At 35.1% G+C, this 26,589-nt stretch overlaps 1 protein-coding gene across 1 annotated transcript in view; it reads right to left on the bottom strand.

The window, feature by feature from the left end:
• SPATA17 (spermatogenesis associated 17) overlaps positions 1-26,589 on the bottom strand; it is a gene marked incomplete at both ends in the record, with an annotated part of 54,443 nt that overhangs the window by 4,103 nt on the left and 23,751 nt on the right. Inside the window, 2 exons of the mRNA XM_010190832.1 lie at positions 4,786-4,937; positions 10,157-10,360. Coding sequence (XP_010189134.1) covers positions 4,786-4,937; positions 10,157-10,360 — 356 coding nt within the window. The remainder of the gene's footprint in view (positions 1-4,785; positions 4,938-10,156; positions 10,361-26,589) is intronic.

Genomic DNA, 26,589 nt, shown 5'->3' with positions numbered 1-26,589 from the left:
AAAACACCAGGGCGGTTCCTCAGCACGTTCTCTGGACCTGCCCAAGATGCAAAATCCCAGTAATCTAGCAGTGCAAGCATGTAATCCTGATGCTACAAATGCTTCAAAGTTTACCCAGGCTTCTGAGAAAGAACTGGCAGTAGATCTACTGCCAGACTGCCATACTGCACTAACAGGGCGCAATAAGAAATATTAAAACCAGAGAACTAGAAGGAATATTCTGCTTACATTGTTTTTCAAACTTTCATAATATTTGTATGTACTATACATTTTTGTAATTTAGTAGTAAAAACACTGCCAAAATCTTAACTCTAGATACATGATAGTGTTATTTTTTTATCTAAAGTGCTCCTATGGAATAGCAATTCATCTCCTAGTTGTCTTGATCTGATTCAAAAAAAACAATTTTATCTCACTTTGAAGACCACGAACAATCAGCTCAAAGAAGCTGTGCATCTTTCATCTTTATTTTTATTTAAATAAAACTTGAAATTAATTTTAACCTTTCACAGTTGGGTTATACCTGAAGTAATTTCTTCATCAAATCCAAGTGTCTATCTTTTCACTCAGAGAATAAAGGAAGAAGTACAGTGGTTTTCCATAGCAAACAACATATAATAATAAGATATAAAATAATATATAAAATACATATTTTTAAAATAAACTATCAAACACTTTTATCTTAACATCAGTAAATACAAGAATCCTCTTGCTGTTTTTGTTTAACTCCTGTCTGCAATAATGTAAAGCGGAAAAGAAAGCATGGTCTAGTTCTTGTAGGAAGTAAAAGAGATGTCTTCTGCAGCAAATTCCGGAACTTCTTAATTTTACACAGACTTATTATCTGTATCCCCAGTGTTATAAAGTACCAGAACTTCATTAGAAAAATTAAGATGGAAAAATGAAGGCACTACTTTGTAAATTTCCAGTGGAAATTAGCTGGAAGAAGCAGAGGAATACTGGATCAAAAGAGGGTAATCATGCTTAACTGTGCCCTAGAGCACCCGCATGTATAATACGATTTGCACAGTAACTACCTCTCCTATTACTGCTTGTTTGGAGTATTCTGTGTTAATGGGGTTAGCTAATTCAGTATTTTAACTTAAAAAGACTCTGCTGATTAATAAATGTTGCACACTGTGCTAGTAATTAAAATAAATGGAACAGTTACAAATAGAAGTTGAATTGTTAAGAAAACATTATCTGAAAATATATGATAATCCCTGTTTATCATAATACAATAACAGTCCAGAAAATATGCAAATTCCTGAAGTTGCAAAGCATATGAAAAACTAAGTATAATTTGAAAAAAGTTTTCAGACGCGTTATATTTGTATGACATAAAATGTAGTAGTCATTTTCACTGCAGCTAATTCAGAAATACAGTAAAAGATATTATAAATGTAGAAATTAAAAGATTTTTTTACAATCTTAAATCTTATCAAAGACACTTGCTTTTTAATTTTTAATACCATTAATACCAGGCAGCTCACAGCACTGGTGCTTCCAAGTATAGAGCTTATTTAGATGATTAACTTCTCTGTAAGCGTACCTTTCGTGCACAGCACTGTGTTGCACAAGTGCATCTAAGCTGGTCCTAACAGAAAGCATTATCTTGCTGAGAATAAACCCATGAGGAGCTTGGTGCCACAATGTTCGTACAGCATGTGAGAGGCAGGGTGTGCAAACATTGCACTCTGCTGCACTCAAGTGAAGCAGCGTGTTCAGGACTAGTTTGTCTATCCCCAGTACAGCACTGAGCACAGACATAGCCAGAAGCTGAGATGACTTGCCTGATGTCACACCAGAAGACTACAGTAAATCAGTAAATCAGGAAATCTCAGTCTCCCATTATTCCTGTTTAATCCCTATTCCATCATCGCACTGCAACTCATTCTGATGTATGTTGACTTTATAAAGATGTTTAATAGTGTACTTTGAAGCATGATGCATATTACGTGAGAGAGATTTCAGCAAAGTTAATGAAAATAATTTACATTTTTGTTCTCTGGAAAATTAGGCCAGCATGCAGCTGCATGGAACTAAGTAAAGAACTTTTCATGCTTAGTGATCTAAATCTGCTGGATCCAGCAGTTGGTGTCTCAAACTAGACACTAGCTTATTAAGTGGCCATCCCGAAGGAGTCCAATTGTCATTCCTACCCAAGCAGACGGGGATATCATTTCATTTGTATGAAAAACAGCACAATAAGACAGTAAACTTCAATTACATGAGAAAAAGGAGCCATGCTTATTAGGCTAGATTACCCAGTTGCTCTTTTATTACAAAACAGAAAATTCCACCAGTTGCTTTAAGAACATTCTCTCTTGCTTTCAATTGTACTGTTTCCAAATGTCTCAATGCCTCCCACAGCTTTTTCAATTATTTCTGCATTTTATTAGAAGCAAAATCTTTCTCAGAGCTTGAAACAGAGAAAACATATTACCACTTTAAAGAATTCTGATAATGAGAGGTGAGTGCGAATTCCGAATATTGTCCTAAATTGCAGGTATATACTGACAATTTTTCTGCCTTAAGAGATACCACACAATACTCTGGAAATATACAGATCAAGTATTTAGTCTGTCATTTTATGCAAGCACAAGCTTTCTCAACAAATGCCACACACTTTGCCTGTTCATTCTCTCCTTATTTTCTAAAACAGAGGAATAATCAGCATAGGAAGCACTACCGGGAAGAAATACAGTCCCAAAGTACACAATTACATAGAAAGAGACAGAAATTTGTCAATTCATAATAGATACTGCTGAGAAAAAAACTACTGTAGAATCTGAGTAACCCTTTGCTGACTCCTCCCTGGAGACTGACATGCCACACAGCAGCTGCAGTATTACTACTGAGTGTTAGTCCTGATGATGACCTGCAACTCTGTCATCACCTTTTCAAGGTTACAGCTGTGACCCTTTCATGGTTGGTTGAATCTGAGGCACAAACGGAATGATCACGGCCTGAAAACATATAATAAACTACACATTTAGTGTGCATGAAGCTGAGAATCAGTGGTGTTAGGACACTGCTTCTGTGCATTATGAAAGGCACCAAATGCTTCCTTGCCCACAAGGTAAAAAAAGACTCCTGATCAATTAAAATTCATCAAAGATGCAGGCTCTAAATTTAAACTGTACAACAACAAAGCCTTCACAATTCACTCATTGAAGAGAGTCAGTGAAATATTTATTACAAGATCTGACCTTTTGAAACTGTTGACACAGTGATCTCTGAGGTAAATCTCATCAGATAAAGACTGGGCAATATAGTTAAGTCTATAAAGGAAGGACATCATCCATCCTCACTTGGAATGCATCAGTCACAACTTATTCAGTAAAAATAGCATTTTAAATCAGAGGTAGCAGCTTAATTATTACCCAATAGGCTTTTTTAAAAGATTTCACTGGCAAAAGCTAGAAATAAAAATTAATTAAATAAATATATAAAACTGGCCCAGAGTTAAGCTGAGATGTGAAAGTTAAGGTCCTTCCCTCTCACTCCAATAAATGAAAGAAGCAGTGACAAATAGAAAACTGAAGTACATTTTTACTTGTAACTTAACTTAGTGATGTTTTTGGTTTGAAAGGAATAAAATGTACTGTATCTCATTTTTGCCAATGAAACCAAAAAATAACATTGCCTAAAAGTGGAAAAGTAGCTGAACTAAGATGCCATTTTCTTTCCAAGCTGTTTTTAAGTAAGATTTCCATTTAAAGTCACTATTAATATTAAATCGGGGAAAATGTGAGAAAATAGATCCAATAATAAAAACATAAAAGCTAAACCATGTGAATGCAGTTGATTCTGGCATTCTTAAGTCACAGTCCTGAAGCTAACACATGGCGACATGGAGCTGATAGAAAAGCCTAAAACACATCAAAGATAGCAAAGCATCATGTTCCAGTGAATCTGTGGATTGCAGGCTGCTTATGAGGAAAAGTGATTCCTTCCTGTTATGAATTCTGGTATTAAAGTTTGAAAGTATTGCCAAAAGCAGCAAATTTGCCAATTTTTCCAGTTGACAAAACATCAACTTTTTCTTGTTAAGTACAAAGCTAGAGCAGGTGACTTAATAGACTTTTTATGACTGGACAAAAGAGTTCCATTACAATAAGAACAGAATCAGAAAAGTTTTGGCAGTAACCTTATATCTTTCGGGACAGAAGCCTTAAATCTTTTGGGATGGATTATGTCTGTACTTGAGGTTGTGTGGAAAAGAACTGGCCCATCTGACACTATTACAGATGCTAAGGCTTAGGAAACCAAACTGCTTCAAAGATAATTACAGTTTTTGCATCATGTTCTAACATGTGCAACATATGCTCCCTTCACTTCCAAGTGAGCTTTGGTAGTCTACTGAGAGAGGAAGCAAGTCTCATTGGCATGCAACACCACCTTTTCCTCCCATAGTCTGTAAGCTCCCTGAATATGAAGACTGAAACAGTATTTTTTCCTTGGCAAGGTGCATGTGGCTAAACAGAATTTGCTTTTGTTTACTTATTTCGCATTAAGCCCATCTGTTGCGTCACATATTATTATTATTACAAGTTCTTCTATAGATTCATAGATTCATGTATGGCAGATGTCACACAATTACAAGATAAGGTCCCTGACCTGAACAGCTTATAATATAAGGAAACAGAATTTAGAGGTATGTACAAAGAATGTTTGCCATTAAGCTGTCAAGTTTGACATTTCATTTTGTCAGGCATGAAAGGTTTCTGAAAGTAAGAGAATAAAGAAAACATTCTCATAACAATATAAGAAAAAACTTACTTGTTGTCATGTATGCAGTTTCTCCATTCCTGCCTTTTCATTTTCTCTCTGGCCTTCTCTAGTGGTGAATTGATTGATGCTGTCATGTGCAAGGTTCGTTCCAAAGGTTTGTAGCGCTGCTGTAATACTTCAGTGGTATCTCGAAAAGGCCCCTGAAAGGTATAGGATAATATAAATGTCTTTTCTTTCCTTCTTTTATTCAGAGGACACAGAATGTCTGGGCAGTGATTTTTTTTCCAAAACAATTAAAGCAGTTCATTTTATAAAATGTTACAGCTAACAGAAAGCTTGATAACATGCTCTAAACTAAGAATGAGAAATATGCACTCCAGATTTATTTAACTACTAATAATTATTTATTCTTTTAAAACAATACATTGTTAGAATTGATTAGGTAAACTTAGTTCTTCCTTAGAAAAAATACTGGTGAAATAAAATTCCATACACAAGTATTAACTGCATTTAGATTCTGCTCAAGCAGAAAGCTTAAGTCTTTTCCTTTTCATGGCATAAGTAATGTTTTGCCTTAAAGAACATACTCCTTTCAATTTAACTATAAAGCTACATGGAAGGAAATTTAATACATGATGTAAGAAATAATTCTTCCAGTACAATTCAAATTAATTAATAATCAATTACTCAATAATATAGGTGTATAGTCCATTTTGAGAAGTCTAATTCCACATTAATGTCATTATTCTTTAAAAAAAAAGCTCATAATTATTTCACAAGTCTCTCTATATATACACAAATATATCTTTTTTTCAAGAGTATGTTGCTTAATAACCAATTACATCAGCATCTACCACTTAACAACACAGAAAAAGAGCACCAGGAATTTCTCTCCTTCACTGTCAAAGTGACATATCCTATATCTTGCTTATAGTACTAAACAGTAAGAACTTACCTAGAGCATAACTAGTGCCATACTATGCTCAGGACAGTTAGTGGCAACTTTGGATTTAGAAGCATTGCTAATTAATTTTTATTTTATTTTCATCATTGTTGATCCTGCAATGAACTAGTGAAACCTTCTGAAACTATGAACAAAGAATCCTAATCACAGTCTTTATTCTTAAAGATATCCTTCGTTAAATAGGTTATCACTAACAAGTCACAGCTGGAGTTACTGCAAGCACTGAGTGAAGACTGTGTGGCTAATAAAAAGAAATGATTCACGCCTCATTTATGTTCACTTATGTTTTACATTAATAGAAACCAATAATAGGAACCAGTTACCATAAAAGTCATGGACCGTAAATAACACAAATGGCAAATAAGTATCATCTAGTACTTTTCACAGCTGGACAGGAGGATTGCTATATTTGAAAGTAGTTAATGGATTTTTATTGGAACTTCACTTTTTAAAGGCACAGCATCATGATCTGGAGACGATTGTAAAGGTCCTAGTAAGCAAATGAGCATAACATTTACACTAGAAGATATAATCTTGCTTCTATTTTCTAAGTCTGTGTAAAAAAAGTGTTCATTTAATTTGACCACAATAATTCTTTAAAAATAGAATGAAAAGTATAACCGCCTGTGAGATGATGATCAATACTAGAACAGGTCGCCAAAACTAGTCAGCAATGTTCTAGTAATACACAACTTAATGATTAAGTTACCAAATAAATTTGAAGTTTATAACAAATAAATGAATACTCTTTATTGTAAGTTGTTTGTGGCCAAGTTGGACAGGGCTTTGAGCAACCTGGTCTAGTAGAAGGTGTCCATGCCCATGGTAGAGGGGTTGGACTAAATGATCTTTAAGTTCTCTTCCAACCTAAACTATTCTATGATTCTATGATTCTAAGAAATGTACTATTATAAAATAATATCAAGATAAATATGATTGCTTTCAGAAAACAGTCTTTCAGAATATTGTATTTGTTTCTCATTGTAAAATACTAACTCATATTCCACCAGGTTAAGTGCTAAATCAGATAACCAAGGAAGGGTTTTTTTTTCATCTTTAATTTCTAAGACCTTCTAATGCTCTCTCCAGGCATAGAATCCAATTACGAATGAAAGGTCTCTGAAACAAGGCTGTGTCACCACTAATGAAAGTAGGGTATATATGCTAGAATACTACGATAATTCTAAACATTCCTTGCAGATTTTTCCATTCCTCTGAATCATGTATTTGAGGAAACTTACCCAGCAATAGGCACCTAAGGAATATATCTAAAATGACAAGACCTCTAAGAAATACATTTATCTATTTCTAATTTTTTACAAGACTGACTTTAAGATTCATGGAATCTGTGGTAGAATAGTGCTTACAAATGGTTTCAAATTGGCAGTGCCTGCAAGCATTTCAGGCATCCTGCTTCAAAACTGAAATCTTCCAGGAGAGGTAAAGCTAGGAGAGGAGGGAGGGAGTCCACCAACAGTTTTCACCCTGAAATCAGCACACACAGCTCTGTGTTCTGCTTGGAATTTGTGCTGAGTAGCATAAATCTTTTCGCTACTGATAGTTCTGTCAAATAAAGGTCAGCAGATCAGCATTCTTACTATTTTACCATAAAATCAGAAACTCATGATAAAAATTATGATCTACAGGAAATTATATGTTCTTCACTGCCTCTATTCTGGAACAGCTACCAGCACACAAAAAATCTCCTAAAAATGGCAATGTGCTTTCTGTTATTAATGCCTTTTAATGAACAGATTAGTAATTTTACTATAATTGTGTTTCCATCAAACTGCAATTCTAGTTAAATCGGTAATAAAAATGATAGATCTAACTGACGTATAAGCAACATTAAAACTTCTCTTTTAAATATACACATAGACCTTACCTATAAAATGCTAAATACCGATTTCCCTAAGAGAAAGTTTAGTTACTTTTTTGTTCTTTTAAATATATATAATTGACATTCTCATATAAAATATCCAACCCTATGGGAGTACAAATTTTAGACACTTGAAAGAATAGTGAAGTAACAAGTGATTCACAGTGGGTTGCATAGATATTAGAAAAAGAAGCTTGGTGCTAAAAAAGTGTTACCACAGAAAACTAGGACACAAGTATATCTAGTAATTAAATTCCTTATTGTCATACCAGACAACTTTCAGGATGATGTGTTCTGATGGGTTTTCATTTCCAGCTGTTTCAGCAGCTCAAACCGGTGTCTTTTTCATAGACATACAACCCTAAATTGTCAAAGTGTTGCACAGGGATTTAGCCGTGTGACTCCCATTAACATCAATAAGAGTCGCGCAGCTAAATCCACGCGCTGTGCTTTGAAAATTTACCCCACAGTGTACATCCCAGGGTGCTGAAAGGATTAAAGTATTATATAGTAAATTCCCTCTTTGAGATGCAGAAAATAAACAGAACTCTTCTGGTTTGTTCTAAAAGGCTATCTGTGCACGACTGCTGTGTGTGTGTCTGAACTCAGAAAGGCCTATAAAATATTCCAGATTCAAACAGAAGCTTGCAAGATCATTTGTATACAGTAAAGCAGTTTTGCAAGTGCAATTTAACAATGGAAAACCTCTGAGTTGCCTCTTTATTTAAAAGCATGATTCTTGTACCATATCCACTAGGCAAAATCTTCCCCTCTGTCCTGAGAGAATGCCTCCAGTCACATCCCACTGAAGGACTGTCATAGCCCCTTTGGTCCCAGAAGGTAAAGCTACAATGTCATGTTTATCTCAACCTTCAACTCCCTGATCACTCAAACTGTTTGTTTGCTCACATTTTGTCTCAGTTCTAATGTAAGTCAATGAGTTCATTTTATGAGGAAGCTCAAGCCATCAAGGTAGGGAGAACATAAGGAGGAAAGCATAAAGGTGGAGAACTGCCCTGAAGTTGACCCTTACTGTTAAAAGCACTGTGGATCTCTGGTGGCCCACCTCTACTTCTCCAGAGGTTTTCTGGCAGTCCTGCACCTTCTTATCATGATCTAATCCAATTGCTTTTACCTTCATGTCTCACCACTGATACAACTTGCCCTAGTACACAAGTCAGTCATGACACAGAAGTGACAAAAGCCTCTTCAGTGGGAATTGGCCAGTAAGCCCATGGCCGTCCCTGCTGAAGAACAATGTGGATGAAATCAATAGGCTACAGGCAAATTGTGGCAGATGGCATGCATACACATTGTTTGAATCCAGTAGTATTTCAGACTTAAGACTATGTTCAGATCACCTCTACCAAGGGCTGTAAAAATAACCATATCAATTCAGAGGAGTAACATACCAATAAAGCTATATTATACATTGCTTATTGCTCATTATTGTTGTTTAATTTCTGCAGTTAAATGATAGTTTCAGTGAAAGTTATGGAGAAGGACTCATTTAGAAGCATTGTCTTTCTAAGAAAGATACGGAAAAGAATATTCAAACACAGGACAGAGTACCAAAAGAAAAAACTGTAGAGGTTCCGAAGACATTGTGGTCATTCAGAGTCAAACCAGCAGTGAAAGTGTATGTGTAAAGTAAGCAGAAGATTCAGTAACTCGGGCAAACTGAAAAATTCTTCATAATAGAGGGAAAGACAGAATACTTCTATCCCAAAAGTAACTATATCAGATCTTCACTGGCAAAAGCTACATGTAATTGTATTGTCATCAAGTGAGGAAGATAAAGGTCTCATAAGTTTGTTTGCTGCGTATATTGGGCATATTCCCAGCATACTTTGATAATAAGGTGGCAAAAACTATTTTGCCATTTTATGGGACGTTCACTCTGCTGCCTTATCTCAGAGATTTCCATTACTTTAAAGAACAAAAAAGCTATCCGCAACATATGATGACAACAACTGAAATTTAAAATTGAAACCATGACAGTTAAGAATTGGAGCTGAGCAACTTGCAGAACAAAATGTAGACATTTTTGTAATTAAAGCTCACACACAGCTAGTGGGCACAAAAAAGCAGGAACTACTCTATACTGAGAGGATGTGTCTTGGCCTTCACATGGAAAACGATTGCAAAAAAAGGAACAAGGTATCACAACTCTATAATTTGTCCTATTATCTTTCATTTCTCCTATTATGTATTGATTTAAAAATGGAAATTAAGAGTTTTAGCTCTAATGAATCATAATGTTGACTTTCAGTTATATTAGATCTTCCTTTTGAATATTGGAAATGACCCTTTTTTTTCCCCAAGGACAAAAGAAAAATTCTAAAGAATAATTTCCTCCACATGCCACCTAGGTTACTTTTTCTCTACGATAAATCTGTTTAAAAGATTTTATATCCTGAATGCAAGCACTAGATCTATATAAAATAAAACCAAATCTACAAAAGGGATTTTGACTCGATGATCCTTATGGGTCCCTTCCAAATTGAGATATTCTATCATAATCTATGATAAAGGATACAAGCAAAAGCTGCCACAGAGACACTCGAAAATGTTACCTGAGGTTTCTGTCTGCCAATAGGTGGTAGACGCTGTGCTGTGGAGAAATCTGGAGGCCTTTTACAAGTTGGCCAGTCATAGAGCTCATAGGTGAAGGGACTCTTCATTTGCTGCCGTTTGTGGCTCAATGGCTTTGACTGGGATAGAAGCCTTTCCATTTCATCTGGTGATTTTCTAAATGGTGAATTGTAAATGCCTGCAATCTGAGCAGAAGATGGGGTTATCTTTTACTTCAACTAACTTAAAACTCATTCTTGCATTTATTCTATAAAAACTCCTACTTAAGAAAACAACAACTATATAATAAACAAACAACAACTATATCATAAACAGTTTTCTGACAACTACTGACATGGGATAGATCTATAGTTCAAACACATCTCTGGGCATTGCATTACAGTTACAAAAGGGTTTAAATAGGATAATATAATGTATAAACTGTGTTTCAGTCCTTCAAATGTGGGTAACTTCCATTTTCATGGAAGGAAGAGCTTCCTCTATCTCAAATCCATGTTTTCTTTCAGTCACATTTAACCTTCCACCTTCCACTGCAGTAGTCAAAGAAACATGTCAGTTCTCCCATAAAAATATTCAGAAGTGTGTGAATTTGCATCTAGCTTTAAAGGCAAACTATCACAGTAGTTTTGAAATTTAAAGCTTAATTTAAATTCTTATTTAAATTCCCACACACAAGAACAAAAATATATTACCTATTATTTCCGAACACATACTTAAAGAGTAGAATAGATGTTTATGCAAGAGAACATAATACTTGTCCCTTTAAAGTCTGTGCTAGCTGACCCACAATGTTGACTAAGACAGTGGCAACTGTAGCATTTTTAAAAGTAAAACTGAGTGATTAGTTAAGGGGAAATACAGGAAAAATTATGGAATACTAAAATCAGTAATTGCTTTTTTTCCCCAAAAAAATGCTCACTTTAAAGTCCTTTAACTGTTCAAATGTATTTAGCTTTAAATACATAAAAATTGTGTGAAAAAAAATGAGAATAAAAATTCATGAGTTGGGAATTAAACTGAAAGATTCATTCTTCACTGAATTTGGTATTTCCTTTTTTTCCAGATTCATCCTTAATTGCATTACTAGTGTGCTCTAATGTAACAATTACTAATATAAAGCACACATTTCAACTACATCATTAATGATATGTGAGTATCTTTCAAGTCAAAATTATGCAACAGACTCTTCCCAAATCATTCCTATAAATGTAGGGATTTTATCAGTTGTATATAAACAATTCTCTAATAGACATATGTGAGTTTATTGAATTAATTATGAACTGCTAAACATGAGAATTCCTATATCATATTTCACAAAGTCACTAAATATCTTCTAAAACAGATGATATATGCTTAAAATACATCAGGCAAAAATCATTGAGTTGGCCAAAAAGCAACTGTGTTTTTTTCTGGGTACATGAAAGGTGAATTTTTCATGGAAACAAAAACTGTATTAAACAATATATTGTCTATTTTCTTCAATCAGGTTTTGCCATCTTTATGGCAACTTCATTATTCCACACTCAAAAAAGTTCTTATAATTTTCAGCAAAAAAACAGCTCCAGGAGTGATTTGATATCCTCATCAGCAGTGAAGGTTTCACCATTCAAGGCATTTTGTAAAAAAACAAACAAACAAACAAAAAACAAATAGTAGTCTGATGGTGTCAGGTCTGGTGAATACGATGGATGTGCACATCCCATCCAAGCTGAAACAATTTGTGACGAGTGACCAAACTTATGTGTGGCCTAGCATTATCATGGAGAAGCATCACACCTTTGTGATTGACCAATTCTGGATGGCATCATTTAATTTATCCAGTTGATGACAGTACACATCCAAATTAATGGTTTGAGCTGGTTCATCACACTTGCTTCATGATCTTTTTCATGTGTCATTGTAGATGATCCAATTTTCATTGCCTGTTATCACCGGTTTCAGAAATTCATTGTTTTCTTCACTTTTCAAGAAAGAGTTGCAGATATCAATGTGCTTAGTGACATGAATTTCTTTGAGTTCATGTGGTACTCAAATATCAAGCTTCCTAATGTATTCAAGTTGTTTCATACAGTTTTCAACACTCGATTTTGATAGCTCAAGATTATCAGCAATCTCTCATGTCATTAAATGCTGATTGGATTCCATCAATGCCTTCATTTTGTCGTTATCAACTTTGATTGGCATTTCTGAGAGTGATGCATCATTAACATCAAAATTTCTGGACCGAAATTTAGAAAACCAATTCAGACATTGCCATGGTTTTAAAGCATCTTCACAATACACATCACATAACTTTTGATGAGCTTGCATGGCATTTTTTCCTTTTTGGAAGTAATACAGCAAAATACGACAAAAATTTTCCACTTTGAAATTGACACCAAATAAATAATTGTTTATGAAATCATGCACTTTCCTTTTGTAAGAACTTGAACTGTCAGCTGTCAAGTTACATAATTAAATTGTGGTTTAAAATGAAGTTATGTACATTTCAAGACATCTATATCCATCTATTAAAAAACACCACAATTACCTTTTGTCCAACCCAATAATTTAATGATATTGAGTTGCTTTAAAGATAATCATATTGTCTACAACAGTATACTCAGGGTACACTTAAGACTTTTAAAGTACATTTGCTCAGATAAAAGATATTGTCCTTTGCTTTTATCATAACTTTAATTGCTGTGAAGTATTGAATGACAATAGTAGGAAAAGAAATCAATTTTGTGTTGCAGGGAAAGGTAAGGAAAAGAGTAAATGTTTAAAATCTTGCATTTCCCTTTTGGAACACCACTAACAACTCATGAGAACATTAGGAGAGAGCATCAGCCTTCTCATAAAGTAATAATCTCTTGGGGCTAAGAGGATTGAACACTCTCCAGTTAGCTCTAATACATTTTTCTTTAACATATCCTAGTGGGAAGTTTCAATTTCTTGTGTCAAAACAGTTAAATAAAGCCCACATAAAACTTAATTTTTAATGGACAAAAATATTCAGAGATGGCAGCTTATTCAAAATATTGTTGGGTTATTCAAAATTTTATGGGCTATATTCAATTCTGTAAGTGATCTGGCCCTATTGACAGTTTATTTTGGCCCTCTATTATATAATCCCCTCTTAGTGCAAACCCTATAAACTATTCCACTACACCATCATTCTAAATGTGTAATGGGAAAGAGGAGATTGTTAGAGATAAGTGGTAGAAACATATGTATGCCAAACAACCACTGGTTGCTCCTTCAGCTCTTCAGGATGTCAAACTGAAATGGCAGGGATCCCTGCTTCAAATAGCAGGCAAGCAGAATTACTGGAGTGAATGAGATTGCAGGTCTATCTGTATGATCCATAAAGTCCAGCTGCATCTTAAAAGTTTGGTTCTACAAGCCTGGCCCTTACTCACATAAACTTCTCATAAAGTTAGAGATTCTCCTAATGCTGTTATTAATTTTGTAGTATTGTAGAGATTCACAGAATCAGCGAATGGTTTAGGTTAGAATGGACCTTAAAGATCATCCAGTCTAACCCCCCTGCCATGGGCAAGGGCACCTCCCACTAGACCAGGTTGCCCAAAGCCTTGTCCAACCTGGCCTTGAACACATATTTTGCAGTATCTATGGCAATTTTCTTTTCAGCCCAGTAACTTTTTGCTTGCAAACACTCAGTGACCTGGAAGCCCTACATGAACACAAGTTACCTATGTTGTCTTATATATGGCTCCATAAGTATGATGGCTTTCTGAAACTGCAATTTGCAATCTATATTGATATACTATGTATATTCTACTTGATATTTCTATGTTTAAATATTTGGCAGTAGAAAAAACTATAGTTCATAAATGGTTCAAACACTGAAATGCTGCTGAATATCTCAAGGTGCACAGATAGGATTGGCTTTCAGTACTTTTAATGACACCAAAATTAGTCATAATAGGTATGGGAATCCACCGATTGTCTTTTGAATTATTATTGTTGGAAAAGGTGTCTTAATAGAAAGCCATCTTTTGTTGTTCTCTTTTTAAATCCTATCAGGTTAATCATACAGATAGTGTACCAACTATGAAAATTGATTTGAAGTTTTAGTGAGGCCAGCTGGACACTTTAAAAGTTGCTTCTTCTATAGTTGAAACACTTTGTAAGATCTGGGTCAAAATTGACTACGAAATGCATTTTTAAATAATTTTCCAAGCAATCCTTGTTAATTACTCTAAATTTTAATTATATATGTTCAAGTATTCAAACAGAGATAGCAGAGCAATCAGCTGAGTTAGTATCTAGACAGATAAAATTAATACTAATTTACTCTAAATTCCCAAAGGTTTGTGGTAAGGTTTTAGACACAGATTTAAAATCGGCAAAGTTTAGTAGGAGAGACAAGGGGATGAGTTTGATTCTACTTTCCAGTTCAGACCAATCTCTGGCAAAATTTCTTCCATTCATTTTTAAATATCTTTGCAAATCAGAGTCTTATTTTCGTAATTTCTTGCACATTTTTTGTGTGCTGATGGATGCCCTATTAACTCTATCCTCTGCAGGGAGCTGGCAGTCTGCAGAAATCTAAGAATTTGGAGGATCAAAGCCTTTGGTACTTAATAAATTTGCATATTTCCTTGAGACCAGTACAATGTGTTAAAAGCATTACTTCATCTTTTCCCTACTTTAATACAATATTCTCTTAACTACAAAACCATTATAGCTAATACTGCTTTTTCGATGGTAGAAAAGTATCTGTCTTGAGATAGTAACTCATAATTTGACTCCAAAATTTTCCACACCTTTAGTCCATAAGAAAATATGTTACCCTCCAAAATATCATGATAGGTTACAAAAAGTACCTTTTGTCTGCAAGGAGAATGACACATTTTTCTGTACCCGTGTTCTTCACAACTAAGAAGGGCCTCTGTCAAAGCCAGCTTTCTGAGACTTCATTTCCAGGAACAATTTTCTAAAGTGACAAATACTATGGGGAAATCTGTGCTAACTGTTAAAAAAAACTACAACTGAGTTATTTGCAGTACTGTCATGCTAACTTCCACCTCAATAAGACCAAAGAAATCTCAGGAGGGGTCTCTGCTAATAGCTTCTTACTGACCTCCTTGCATCAGGCCCTTCTCGTGAATGGTGGCCCAGTGGTGAATAAGGCAAATGAGGTGTGAAAGCACAGATTTTTTTTTTTAAGACTATGGTTCTGACTCGTCAGGGAAAATAAAATTAAAAAAAGAGAGAAATGAGTTATACAATAGATATATTTTTCGCCTAGAATTCTCTGCCTCAGACCTTCCATCATGGAAATCCAAGCATGACCTGGAATATTAATTGTGTCAGGTCAAGCATACTGGCAAATGTACCATTTGTTACCCAGTCATCCTTAGCATTACATTAATATTTTGAATCATTTTGCATTTCCAACACTCTATAATTTAGTTTCCTCCCAATAATTTTCTTATCTTTAAAATTGATGGCAGCATATAAAGAAAGAAAAAAAAATCATAAGAAAACACATATTAACTTAATGAACATTAGCAAATAAAAGATTTGTCAGGATGTTTTTACTATTTTGGATTGCTTCTACCTCTAATCCTATATTTAGTCTATGTATTAGATTTCTTGTCTTTTCCTGTTTATAATTTCTATACAGAGAGAAAGACATAACTGTTTTTTCCCAGAATACAGCAAAGAAATTATTGAAGAGCTTGCCTTGAAAGCTAAACTATGAAGGAAGGGAGCAGCAAAAGAAATACAAAGAAGACGGAACAAAAGAAAGAAAAAGGTGTAGGTAAAAATGTAAAGACAAGGCTATGTTATTTATGCTGGACAGTTTCTCAGAAAAGATCAGTGATCCCAAGTAGTATAATAAAATGTGAACATTTTTAGATGCCATTTTTATTTATGAATTAATTATTTCTTATATTTCTTTCTTATTTCTTGACCGAGCTTTTAAAGACTACATATATAATTTCAAACAATGCCCTAATAGATACAGTGTAGCAGCTGCACTGCAAATTATTACACACATGCAAAATTAAAAATCTATGAAGTTGAGCTGAAGATAAAATGTAAGCATGAAGTCAATAGAAACTATATTCTCATATCTTTAAAATATGTTACTGTAATGTAACTAAACAACAATAAAGGTATGCTCTATTTTAATTACTTTTCCATATCAATTCTTAAAGTCTGAAATTATAAACATATATCATGAATATAAATGTTTCACTGAAGAGTCACTTAATCTTGAAAAAAATAGCTTTGAGGGAGGAAGCCTTTGCAAGTGATTGTCACAGTAAGAACCTAAATAAAGTCCTACTTTCTCAGTCTGGTCTTTTAATGAGGAGATAAACAAGAAGCAAAAGACTTCAACAAAATAGGGAATTAACTTGAAAATCCTTTTTTGCTTCATTGTATTTTGTAAAAAAAACTAAGCAGGCTGAGAAAATAGGTAAGAGATCTTTAAAAGCCATAAAAGTAAAAGCATGAAGGAGAGCTGTGAATGAAATATTTGCTAGAGATGGGATTGCTGAATCAACACTGACCAGTGCACTTCATCATAATTATCAGGACATACTACTGCCAGGGGATTTATAAAAATCCCACTCAGCAAATAATTGCCCTGCTGTTAGGAGATAGTCAGAGTGTTAACACACTGTCACAGTCCAGCGTTTAGTAAGATATTCAACATTCAATTACTCTTGCTGAGAACTAAAAGGAAACATGATCATTTCTCAGCTACTGCAGTTATGCTTCCACATGAATTCCAGTGAACAATCTTGTTAATCCCCAGATATAGTTTTCTTAGGAGGTAAAAGAAATACCTTAAAACATTAATGATTCACAAGGAAAAAACATGCTTAAATGATACTGCAACCATGTCTGTAAAAGAAAATGAATTTAAAAATTCTAAATAACTAGTTTATTGCAGGCTGTCAGAATATTCCATATGTAGTGAAAACAAAAGAATATCTTTAACACAAAACTTATTAGGGAAAGAGCCATCTATAAAAATTCTGTAAATACTGTTCTGACAAGTATAATAAAACTGTCCATGAACTCAAATTTGAAATATCAAAATATATAAGCCACATTAGAATGTATTCTACTAGGAATAATCTGTGAATTTTTAATTAACATGAACATATTTTTATATTAACAATTAAGAAATATAGTCTAAACTTTATTCAGATATTGGAAAAATACCATAGCGTGCTCCGATATTGCAATTTGAGATAAAATTTCCTTACCATGGATGACAATAGGAAAAATGTCACCCAGCTTTAAAAATGTAGGTTCAGTTCACTGAGTTAATGCTACTCCTTAGGCCTTATGCTGTAATCCTTACAAAAATATTCTCTCGGGAATTTTGTCTAAATAAGAATTGGAGAACCTAGCCTGTTACTGTACCTAAGGTATTTTAGCTTTGTTTGAGATACTGCTTTTATTCAGAGACTGAAGAATTCATAAATGAGTGATGAGTAGCATATATTCTTTCAAGTGGGATTAATTACCTGTCTTCTGCTTAATATATATTCTGTTTAAACAGAGTAATAGAGGCATTAATTATTGTTATTCTGCCATCAGATGTAAAGCTTGGTTCAGTCCTTTTCATCTGTGAAATGTTTGCTTGATATCAAAATAATAGTGCAATCATGTTTTAAATGCACATTTATAAGTAAACCAGGCTGCAATTTTATGGACTAAACAATGAGGTGTTAAGGAAATATTCAAGTCCAATATCCTGGCCACAGACCATAAAATCAACCTCTAAACCTGCACAAGCTCTAAGTTCAATTGCAGGAAACAAAATTGTTATTGAGTCTCCAAAACAGGTACCAACTGCTTGGGTATTTAGTCAACAAGACTATTAATAGAGACACAAACTGTTAGTTTAATGCATGAATAATTGTGGCACAATATCCAAAACACAGCAGCCCAGCAAATACAGAGGCATCCCAAAAACATATCCACCTTTCATTGATTCTCTCCCTGACTGAGGCTTACTCTGTCAAATCTAATTCTTATGCAGGCTCTTGAGGACTTGACTAGATCAGGGATAATAACTTGAATGAGTGAGTGTTGGCATGGGAAACGATACTCTTATGATGAAGACACAAAACAGAGACAGAGCATTTAAAGATGTCTTACTGACTTCTCATTTGAGTTGCAAGTGATTTCAAAACAAGCAGAAAAATACATCTTAACTTGCTTAATGACTATTTAAGAAGTAAGAATGGGTAGTTCCATTACTGCTATAATTTTCGCTTTAAGAAGTGCTGAGGTGAGTGTGGAATCATGTACAAATTCTAGGAATCTCTGAAACCAGCTGTCCTGGTTTGAGCTAAATAGAACTAATTTTCTATTTAGTGATTTTACTTTTCAGCTCAGTCTCTTTTAAGTGACTGAACTTGCTGAAAATTGGCAGCATGTTTTTTTCCAAACAGCGCTGCTAGAAGATATGCTCAAGGTCAGTTGTCTCATCATGGGTGCTGTTTCTGCGCCTACAGGCAGGGAAGCGGACCCAAAACTGACCAACTAGGTATTCCGTCCCACATACATCATACTCGGTATAAAAAACCGAGAGATCACGAAGGTCTCGTGCCTTTTCCTTTTTTACCCTTCTTTCATCTTGGAGCCCTTCCATCTTGGACCCTTCCGTCCATCTCGATCCTTCAGAGGCCAAGGCCTGAGCAGAACCCTGCTGGTTCATCTGCTGCTGATCCTGATTTGTGTTCTCCTGCATCCTGCTCCCACCTGCTGCTGAGTTTGGTATGGGACTTTTCCAGTGCTCGGCTCTGCAGAGCCTCTGGTGATGTAATCATCATTGAGGGGAGGGTGGGGGGAGGATTTCATATTGGTTTTGTATATATATTTGTACATATTTATATATATTTCATTATTTTCCTATTTACAATATTATCTTGTAGTATTAGTATTATTGTTTCATTAAATCTGTTAGTTTTATTTTCCAACCCGTAAAGTCTCTCTCCCTTATTCTCTTTTTCTCTTCCCTTCTGGGGAGGGGAGAGGGGTTAACAGAGAGCATCTGTCCAGGATTTAGTGGCTGGCCCAGACCTAAACCATGACACCAACTTAATTCTATAATATTTTATTTCCTGTATAAACAGGAATTAAAGAGCTTAGTCTGAAGAATAATCTCTGAATGTGATTTTATTTTTCCATGTCTAAGTAACTGCATGGGAACACACAAACAGTATTTCCTTACTTCACAGGGTTATTTTGAGGCTAAAATTATTTACGCATGTGAGAGGTTTTCAGAGCCTTAAAACACTTAGCTAAATGTATGATATTATTTATCTATTTGTAATTAAAATTCTACCTACTGTCATTGCCATAACAGAAAATACTAGCTTTGTAAGAAAAAATCAGCTAAAATTTTTTTTCCTCATTGGATTGAGAAAATTCCTTGTAATTATACATTTAGTATCTTTGAATTTGTAACACCAGAAGTTACTTACAAAAATTTATCAGAAGACAGGAGAAGCTCTTCTTAACAGATAGAGATGGAAATCATACATAAATTTCCTTTGCTAACAAAAAATTTGCTAAATAGAGAGTTAATTGACTTCTCCAAAAATACATATATGCAATTAAACAATGTAACATTTCATTGCTTTTCTTTGTTTCTTATGTCTGTTGCATTGTGCTTACAGGTGAATCTTCCCTGACAGATTTATTAAATAATTTGCTGTGGTAAGCCTATAGGATTAGACAATTACTAAAAACTCAAAAAGCAGCAGGATGTTTAACAAAGTACTCTTCAATGACACCAATAAACAATGAGGTGAAGGTTTAATGAGTGGTCAGAGTATTGTATACAGGAAAGAATGAGAAGGGAACAGAGCCATGTTACTCAGGTTAGTAAAGGTAGTCAGAAATTAGTAGAAAAGGATGATGTAATAAGAAAAAATGAAAATAGGAAGATTTTATTAAAAGATTGTTGAAATAGAAAAACTGGAAACAAAGCAAACATGCAAAATAAAGGACAAAATCCAGTAGATGAGAGAAGATATACAGTTTTCATCCTGTCTGTTTCAGGATAGACACAGTTTCAAATTAACAGTATATTATATACTAAACAAAAGCATTGAATATTGAATAAACTATGCAAGTTAATGAAAGAACTTTACCATTATACTATTCACTTGCCTAAGAGCTGAAAAACAAAAGGATTGGTGTGTACATCACTCATCTTGAAGTCTCATTAAAGCAAGGATACCATCAGTGTCACTTCTTAATCAACAGGAAGGTTTGCTGTTGAGAAATGTATGGCATTTTATCTTTGTGACTTCTGCTATTCCTAACCTCCCTCTTTTTATGCACATATCTCTTATTTAGCATGTACTTCTTCCGATATAATAGTTTCAAAAATTACCTGAGCAAGACCACACATCACATCAAACCCGCATAAACACCAGATGGACTACCACATATCAACCAAATTTATCCCAGTAACAATTTCTGGAATGTCAGTGGAGTTCCATTTTGTGCAAGTGTGTGTGATTGTGGCTCTGTGTGTGAGCTATTTAGCTGATATTTGCACTACATTGTAATTTCCTTGCAATATAGATTCTTTCTTAAATGTGTGTACCACATCTTACACAAAGCCAAAATTCAATATATAACTCACTTTTACCAGTTTTCTGACCCTGCAGCAATCCAACCCTTTTGCCACCCCAATTGTCAGTAATACACAAAATGTGGTCATGTTTTTCTAAGATCTCAGCATGTACACTTTTGATAGATGACACAGCTTGTCCTTTAAACTCTGCTATTAATCCTACCCACAGGAGTTGAGCAAGAAGTTTGTTGCCTAGAAAAAAATCCACACAAATAGAGATTATGCTCTTCAGATGCTGTAAAAGACAGTTTAAGTACAGGGACATTCTAGCTAGTGGATTTTTAAATGACTAATGCTAGAGGCAGAGATGCTAAATGATGTAATACATGGTAGATAGAAAGATGTCACTGTGCTATAATAACATATGCTTAGTATGAGTGACATGGCTAGTAACAAGCTATTTAGAAGCAGCTCTCGTAAGTATTGCCATGTCTACATGGATATGTCTTTAAACAACTGAGCTTGCATAGGGATCAATCACAAAACATCACTCAAACTTTGCATCCTACTTTGTGTTAAGCTTTTTCTAATGACAGATGATTTTTCAGTGTAAACTCTTTCTCATTTCTTTGCACAGTTATCCAGTTATCAATTAAACTGAAATGATTTTATAATGATCACCCTTTAGGAAAAATAGAGTTTGCAATACTATCACTGCTTAAGGTTATTAAATTTGTTCTATTTTTAAGTTCATTCATTCACTATCTTTAAAAAATAGGATCCGAATATCTTGGTTTCTGGCAAGAGTGGCAAAGGGAAAAATTACTGATTTCTGTTGGAAGCACTTTCACTTATCACTTGTGCTAGAATGAGACTTATGAGAAAGGTGAATGGGAAGGGAGTCACTGGGGAGAAATACAACTGAAATGGTGCATAGCCATCTATTTCTTATGGGAGGTAGGTTGTGGTGTCAGGAGATAGCACTTTCCCATCCTGTTCCCATTGCTCCCTAACCTATGAATTTACTCTTTTCTGGCCATGAAGATCACCATGCTTGCCATCTTGATTTTGACTTTGGTTGTACTTGCCCTCCCTAGGAAGACAACCACCCCTTCTTAGAGAGAAAGAAAGGCTGACTGAGAAGGATATGAGCAAAAATGGAAAATCTATAGAAGGTGTAAACTTTGTCACTAAATGATTTTGGCAGAGTGCACATCAGATATATTCTGGAGGTATATGTTGGCTTCCAGCCCTTGCTTCCTTTCTACATCACTGTGATACTGCATTGAGTAGCAGAATTACAGTCATGAGTGCTCCTAGGATGAGTAATCCCAAAGGGCAAGAGCTGGACTCAAATTCTAAGATTGTGTGTGCAAAGCACTTGAAGGTCATTTTTGGAATTAAGACCTAGTGGAACTGATCTTGTAGACATAAACATTTTTCTTTATTCAGGTACAATGTCTTCCAGAATCACAAATAGCTCAGTTACTCACTGCTTTCAGTTTACCTTACTTTGTCCTTCTTTTTGACAGAAACATTAAGCAACATTAACTGAGATCCCTTTCAAGTGAACTGAGATTGTGTGCACGGTGCCCCATGAGGCACAGGAGTTGAATGATTTTCCTGTAGTGTATACCTGTGAATAAACTTATACATGGGGCTTCCAATGTGGAAGTGACTACATGAAGAAGGCTTGCTGATCAAACATACCTGTCACAAGTGCTATTAACACTATTTAATGTAAATTTAGAATCCTTTGGAAATAATATTTTATAAATACAGAACACTGTAGCATGAAGTGCTTTATATAATAATGCTATTTAAATGTAGCTGCAAGCTCGCCTGAGACCTAGGAAAGCTCACTCTCTCCTCTTCAATTTAAAAGGGATTTTTTATGGTAGAAGCTTTGGAAAGTACTCAGAAATATCTGACTTCTTGGCAGAGAAGTGATGAGTGGATATTAAACACCCATGGATAGGTGCGGATGTTCAGTGATTGGGGCACCTACATTAAAAAAAAATTAACCATTTTAGTTCATCTTCAGGAAGTATTGGTACTTATAATGAATGATAATTTCATCCCCTGAATGTTTCAGAGACAGGATAATAAAATTACAACAGTAAAGAGGGAGGAAATAAAATGTAAAAGGTAAGAGCTAATTCATTCTTCATGCTAGCTCAGTCCTTGGCCTTTCCTGAACAGACACTGCCAATAGTAACAAATTATGTGTAATCATTTTGTGATGTGGACTGTTCACTCGGGACTAAGCTCAAATGACCAAACTTGCAGTCTTGTCTCTTAAACTGTGGATCTGAAGATCAAAGGCCACAGCTTTATCCACTGAGTCCTCACCTTTATAAGAATAAAACTGCCAGGTGTCCAGAGACAGAGGGGGTGTCAAACAGTGTCATTTTAGACCAATTGTTTTTCAAGTTCTTACAGGACAGCACATTAGGTTAGAAGCCTATTAATCAGTTGTATCTTCTGAATATTCATTAGCCAGCTCCAGGAAGGATTTTGTGGCTATTTTTCTTCCGCACTTATAACATTTACACCTGATGTAAGTGCAGTAACTTCAATAGCATTAACTTCTGATTTCCAGTAGTGTAAAAAGGGCACATACACCATCAATGTAATGTTTATGAATTGCCATCTCTGTTGACAGGAAAAATGTAATAAAAAATACCTCAGCACTGAATAAAATTTGAATTTAAAATATTTTACTCTATGAATTGACAAATATGAAATAATGACTGATACAATAGATAAAAATGATATAATTTTGAGCTTTACAATAACTACAAGAAATCAAAATAAGAGCAGGATCACCTAGAGAGGATATCACAGGAACATGACCAGGAGGGTTTTGAATGTCTCCAGAGAAGTAGACTCCACAGTCTCTCTGTGCAGCCTGTTCCAGTGCTCTGCCACCCTCACAGTAAAGTTTTTACTTATGTTTAGGTTGAACACCCTGTATTCTACTTTGTGACCACTGGCCCTCGACCTGTCACTGGGCCACTGGGCACAACCGAGAAGAGGCTGGTCCCATCCTCCTCACACCTGTCCTTTACATATTTATAAGCATTGATGAGATGCCCCCTCTGTCTCCTCCAGGCTAAACAGACCCAGCTCTCTCAGCCTTTCCTCATATGGCAGATGCTTCAGTCCCCTCAGCATCTTAGTGGCCCTATGTTGGACTTTCTCCAGTAGTTCCTTGTCCTTCTTGAACTGAGGAGCCCAGAATTGGATGCAGTATTCCAGATGTGGCCTCACCAAGGCAGACTAGAGTGGGAGGACAATCTCCCTCGATCTACTGTCCACACTTTTCTTAATACACCCCAGGATGCCATTGGCCTTCTTGGCTGCAAGGGCACATTGCTGGCTCATGGTCAGCCTGCTGTCCACTAGGACTCCCAGGTCCTTTTTCCCTGCGCTGCTCTCCAGCAGTTTAGCCTCCATCCTGTACTGATACATGAGGTTGCTCTTCACCAGATGCACCTCAGGCACCTCTCCTGTTCTCCAGGACTTTTCAAAGATGATGGAGAATGGCCTAGTAATGACTTCTGTGACCTCCCTCAGCACTCATGGGTGCATCTCATTGGGGCCCATGGATTTGTAGAAGTCCAGTTTACTCAGTTATAAACTTTAAACTGGAATCTCTTGCACCTAGCAACCAGTAGGCAGAGTAGACAATACAACATAACATGTGATAAGAAGGGCATGGACCACTGTTGGGGATTTTTCATGATTACAGAAATAATGTACGAGTAATTTCCTTCAAACAAAAGAAGCTCTAGTGTGCAAGATGTTACTTGACTATCTCAATATTTCATAACCATGAAGTTTTAGAGCCAAAGCTTTATTTCTCCAGATATTTTTTGGCAATTAATTTAAATGAAATAAAAATTAACTTTCTTTTTTTTTCAAGCCCACTCTTATGCCTACAAATAGGTTTATATTTGTATTGCATGGATGTTACTGGTACTACTGAAAAAAAATGCATAGCTGGTTTTTCGTAAAACATAAAACTGTGTTTTGAAGTTGGCAGGATGCACAATGTTGTACTTTAGTAGAAAATCAGTAATTATATTATTATTATATTTTAATAGATATTATTAATAACAGCAAACTAACATTACTACTGCTAGTAATTATTGATTTAACTTGTTTAACTTTCTTTAAACTTCTTTGCTAAAATACTAACAGTCTTTTATTCAAATGAACTGCTTATTTCTTATATGGATTAAAATGCTTGCATAAATGCAATGTATTTCTACAAGTAGCAATATGAAACAATCATATTTGGGTAAGTTTCTATGGAAAAATACACAGTCAACTATTTGCAAAAAAAACAGAAAAATAGTGTAGTATAATACCATAAATTTTTTATCATCCAACAACCTCCCTGAATGTAATTTTCATAGCAATGGTACTTAATAAACACACCTTCTCCCTAGAAAGGTGAGGAACTGCAGACAAAATAGCTTAAATGTAGGTATGCCTATATAATATTTTGTAGGCAGGTCAAACTCCTTGTTCCTGACTTTAAAGCATACACACACTTATTCTGCCCATATTTTGAGCTGACCAGAAGCTGTGTAACTGCATTAATTTGAACTAATATACCGTGGCTCTCAACAGGGCTAATTAGTTTGGGTTCAGCCCCATGTTATAGCTCGATTGTCTTGGAAAGTAATCAAAGCAAGCTCACATCTGTCTATATAAGACTATGTATATATACCTGGTACCAGTAACAACAAATAATGCAGACTAATTCAGAGTTTGATTTCATTTCTTCCTTTTTGTTTTTTTTTCTTTATAAAGGTAACAGTTTATGGAAGAAATAAATCCTTGAATAGCAAGTTATTTCATGAAAAAGACATATGACATTGACTTCTTCATAGCCCATGCTATTATATACATACGAGACACCCCTGTATATTCATGACACCTAAGTGACATAACATTTTACTTTTTGAAATGCAAAATAATGCTATTAGGAATGGGCACGGCCATATGTATAAGTATAATCTATGGAATAAGAAGAGCAAATTCTGTGATCAATAAATCTACAATGTTTGTTCATCTCCTTGTTTAACCTGCAACACACTGCCAAGATGTGTTTCTGGGCTTCAGCTTGTAGGGTGTGGAGAAAGGAACCTGACATGACTTTCTTTACTAAAACTGAGGAGCAACATCTCCTTAATTCCTTTCTGTCAATAAGTAAACATTCTTTTCTCACCCTTTTTGATCATAGTAAAACAAAAAAATTCAAAACTATAGGATATATTTGAAACAATTATTGCAAATACAGATTTTGTAACACTGTTCATAGAACCTGCCTGAACATCTGCAGCCTTGTTGCATGAGGTGGCTTAGCTCCATCATTGCACCTCACTATGCATGGCAGGAAAGCGACGGGATTGTAGCAAACTTTAGCAGAACATCTCTACAACTTATTGGGCTTTAGTTAATACATGACTTCACAATAAATCCAGCTCATCAGCCTCCTCTGCTCATTTTATATGTTTCCTGCTTGCAAATTATATTTTTTCCTTAATGCACTCAAAAGTGTTGACTCTCACTACCTGGTTCTACTGAGACATGAATGGACTGTGCTCAGTAATACAAATAACTATCCTTTGAAGACAGCTAGATGCAGGTGTAGCCAGATCAGAAGACCAAGCATATAGAGAGTAAAATGTCAGACACAGAGCATCAAACCAGTAAATTCTGAACGGAAATAATTTTCGTGTCTCTTAGCAAGATATCAAATTCTGTAACTATGTGCAATTGGGGAATACAGACTTTGATTGCAATAAGTAGTTTACGTCATATATATAT

The sequence above is a fragment of the Mesitornis unicolor genome, unplaced genomic scaffold, assembly GCF_000695765.1.
Source record: "Mesitornis unicolor isolate BGI_N332 unplaced genomic scaffold, ASM69576v1 scaffold6568, whole genome shotgun sequence".
Taxonomy (NCBI): domain Eukaryota; kingdom Metazoa; phylum Chordata; class Aves; order Mesitornithiformes; family Mesitornithidae; genus Mesitornis; species Mesitornis unicolor.
The sequence above is the reverse complement of the archived record's forward strand: the minus strand, read 5'-3'. Positions and strand labels throughout refer to the sequence as shown.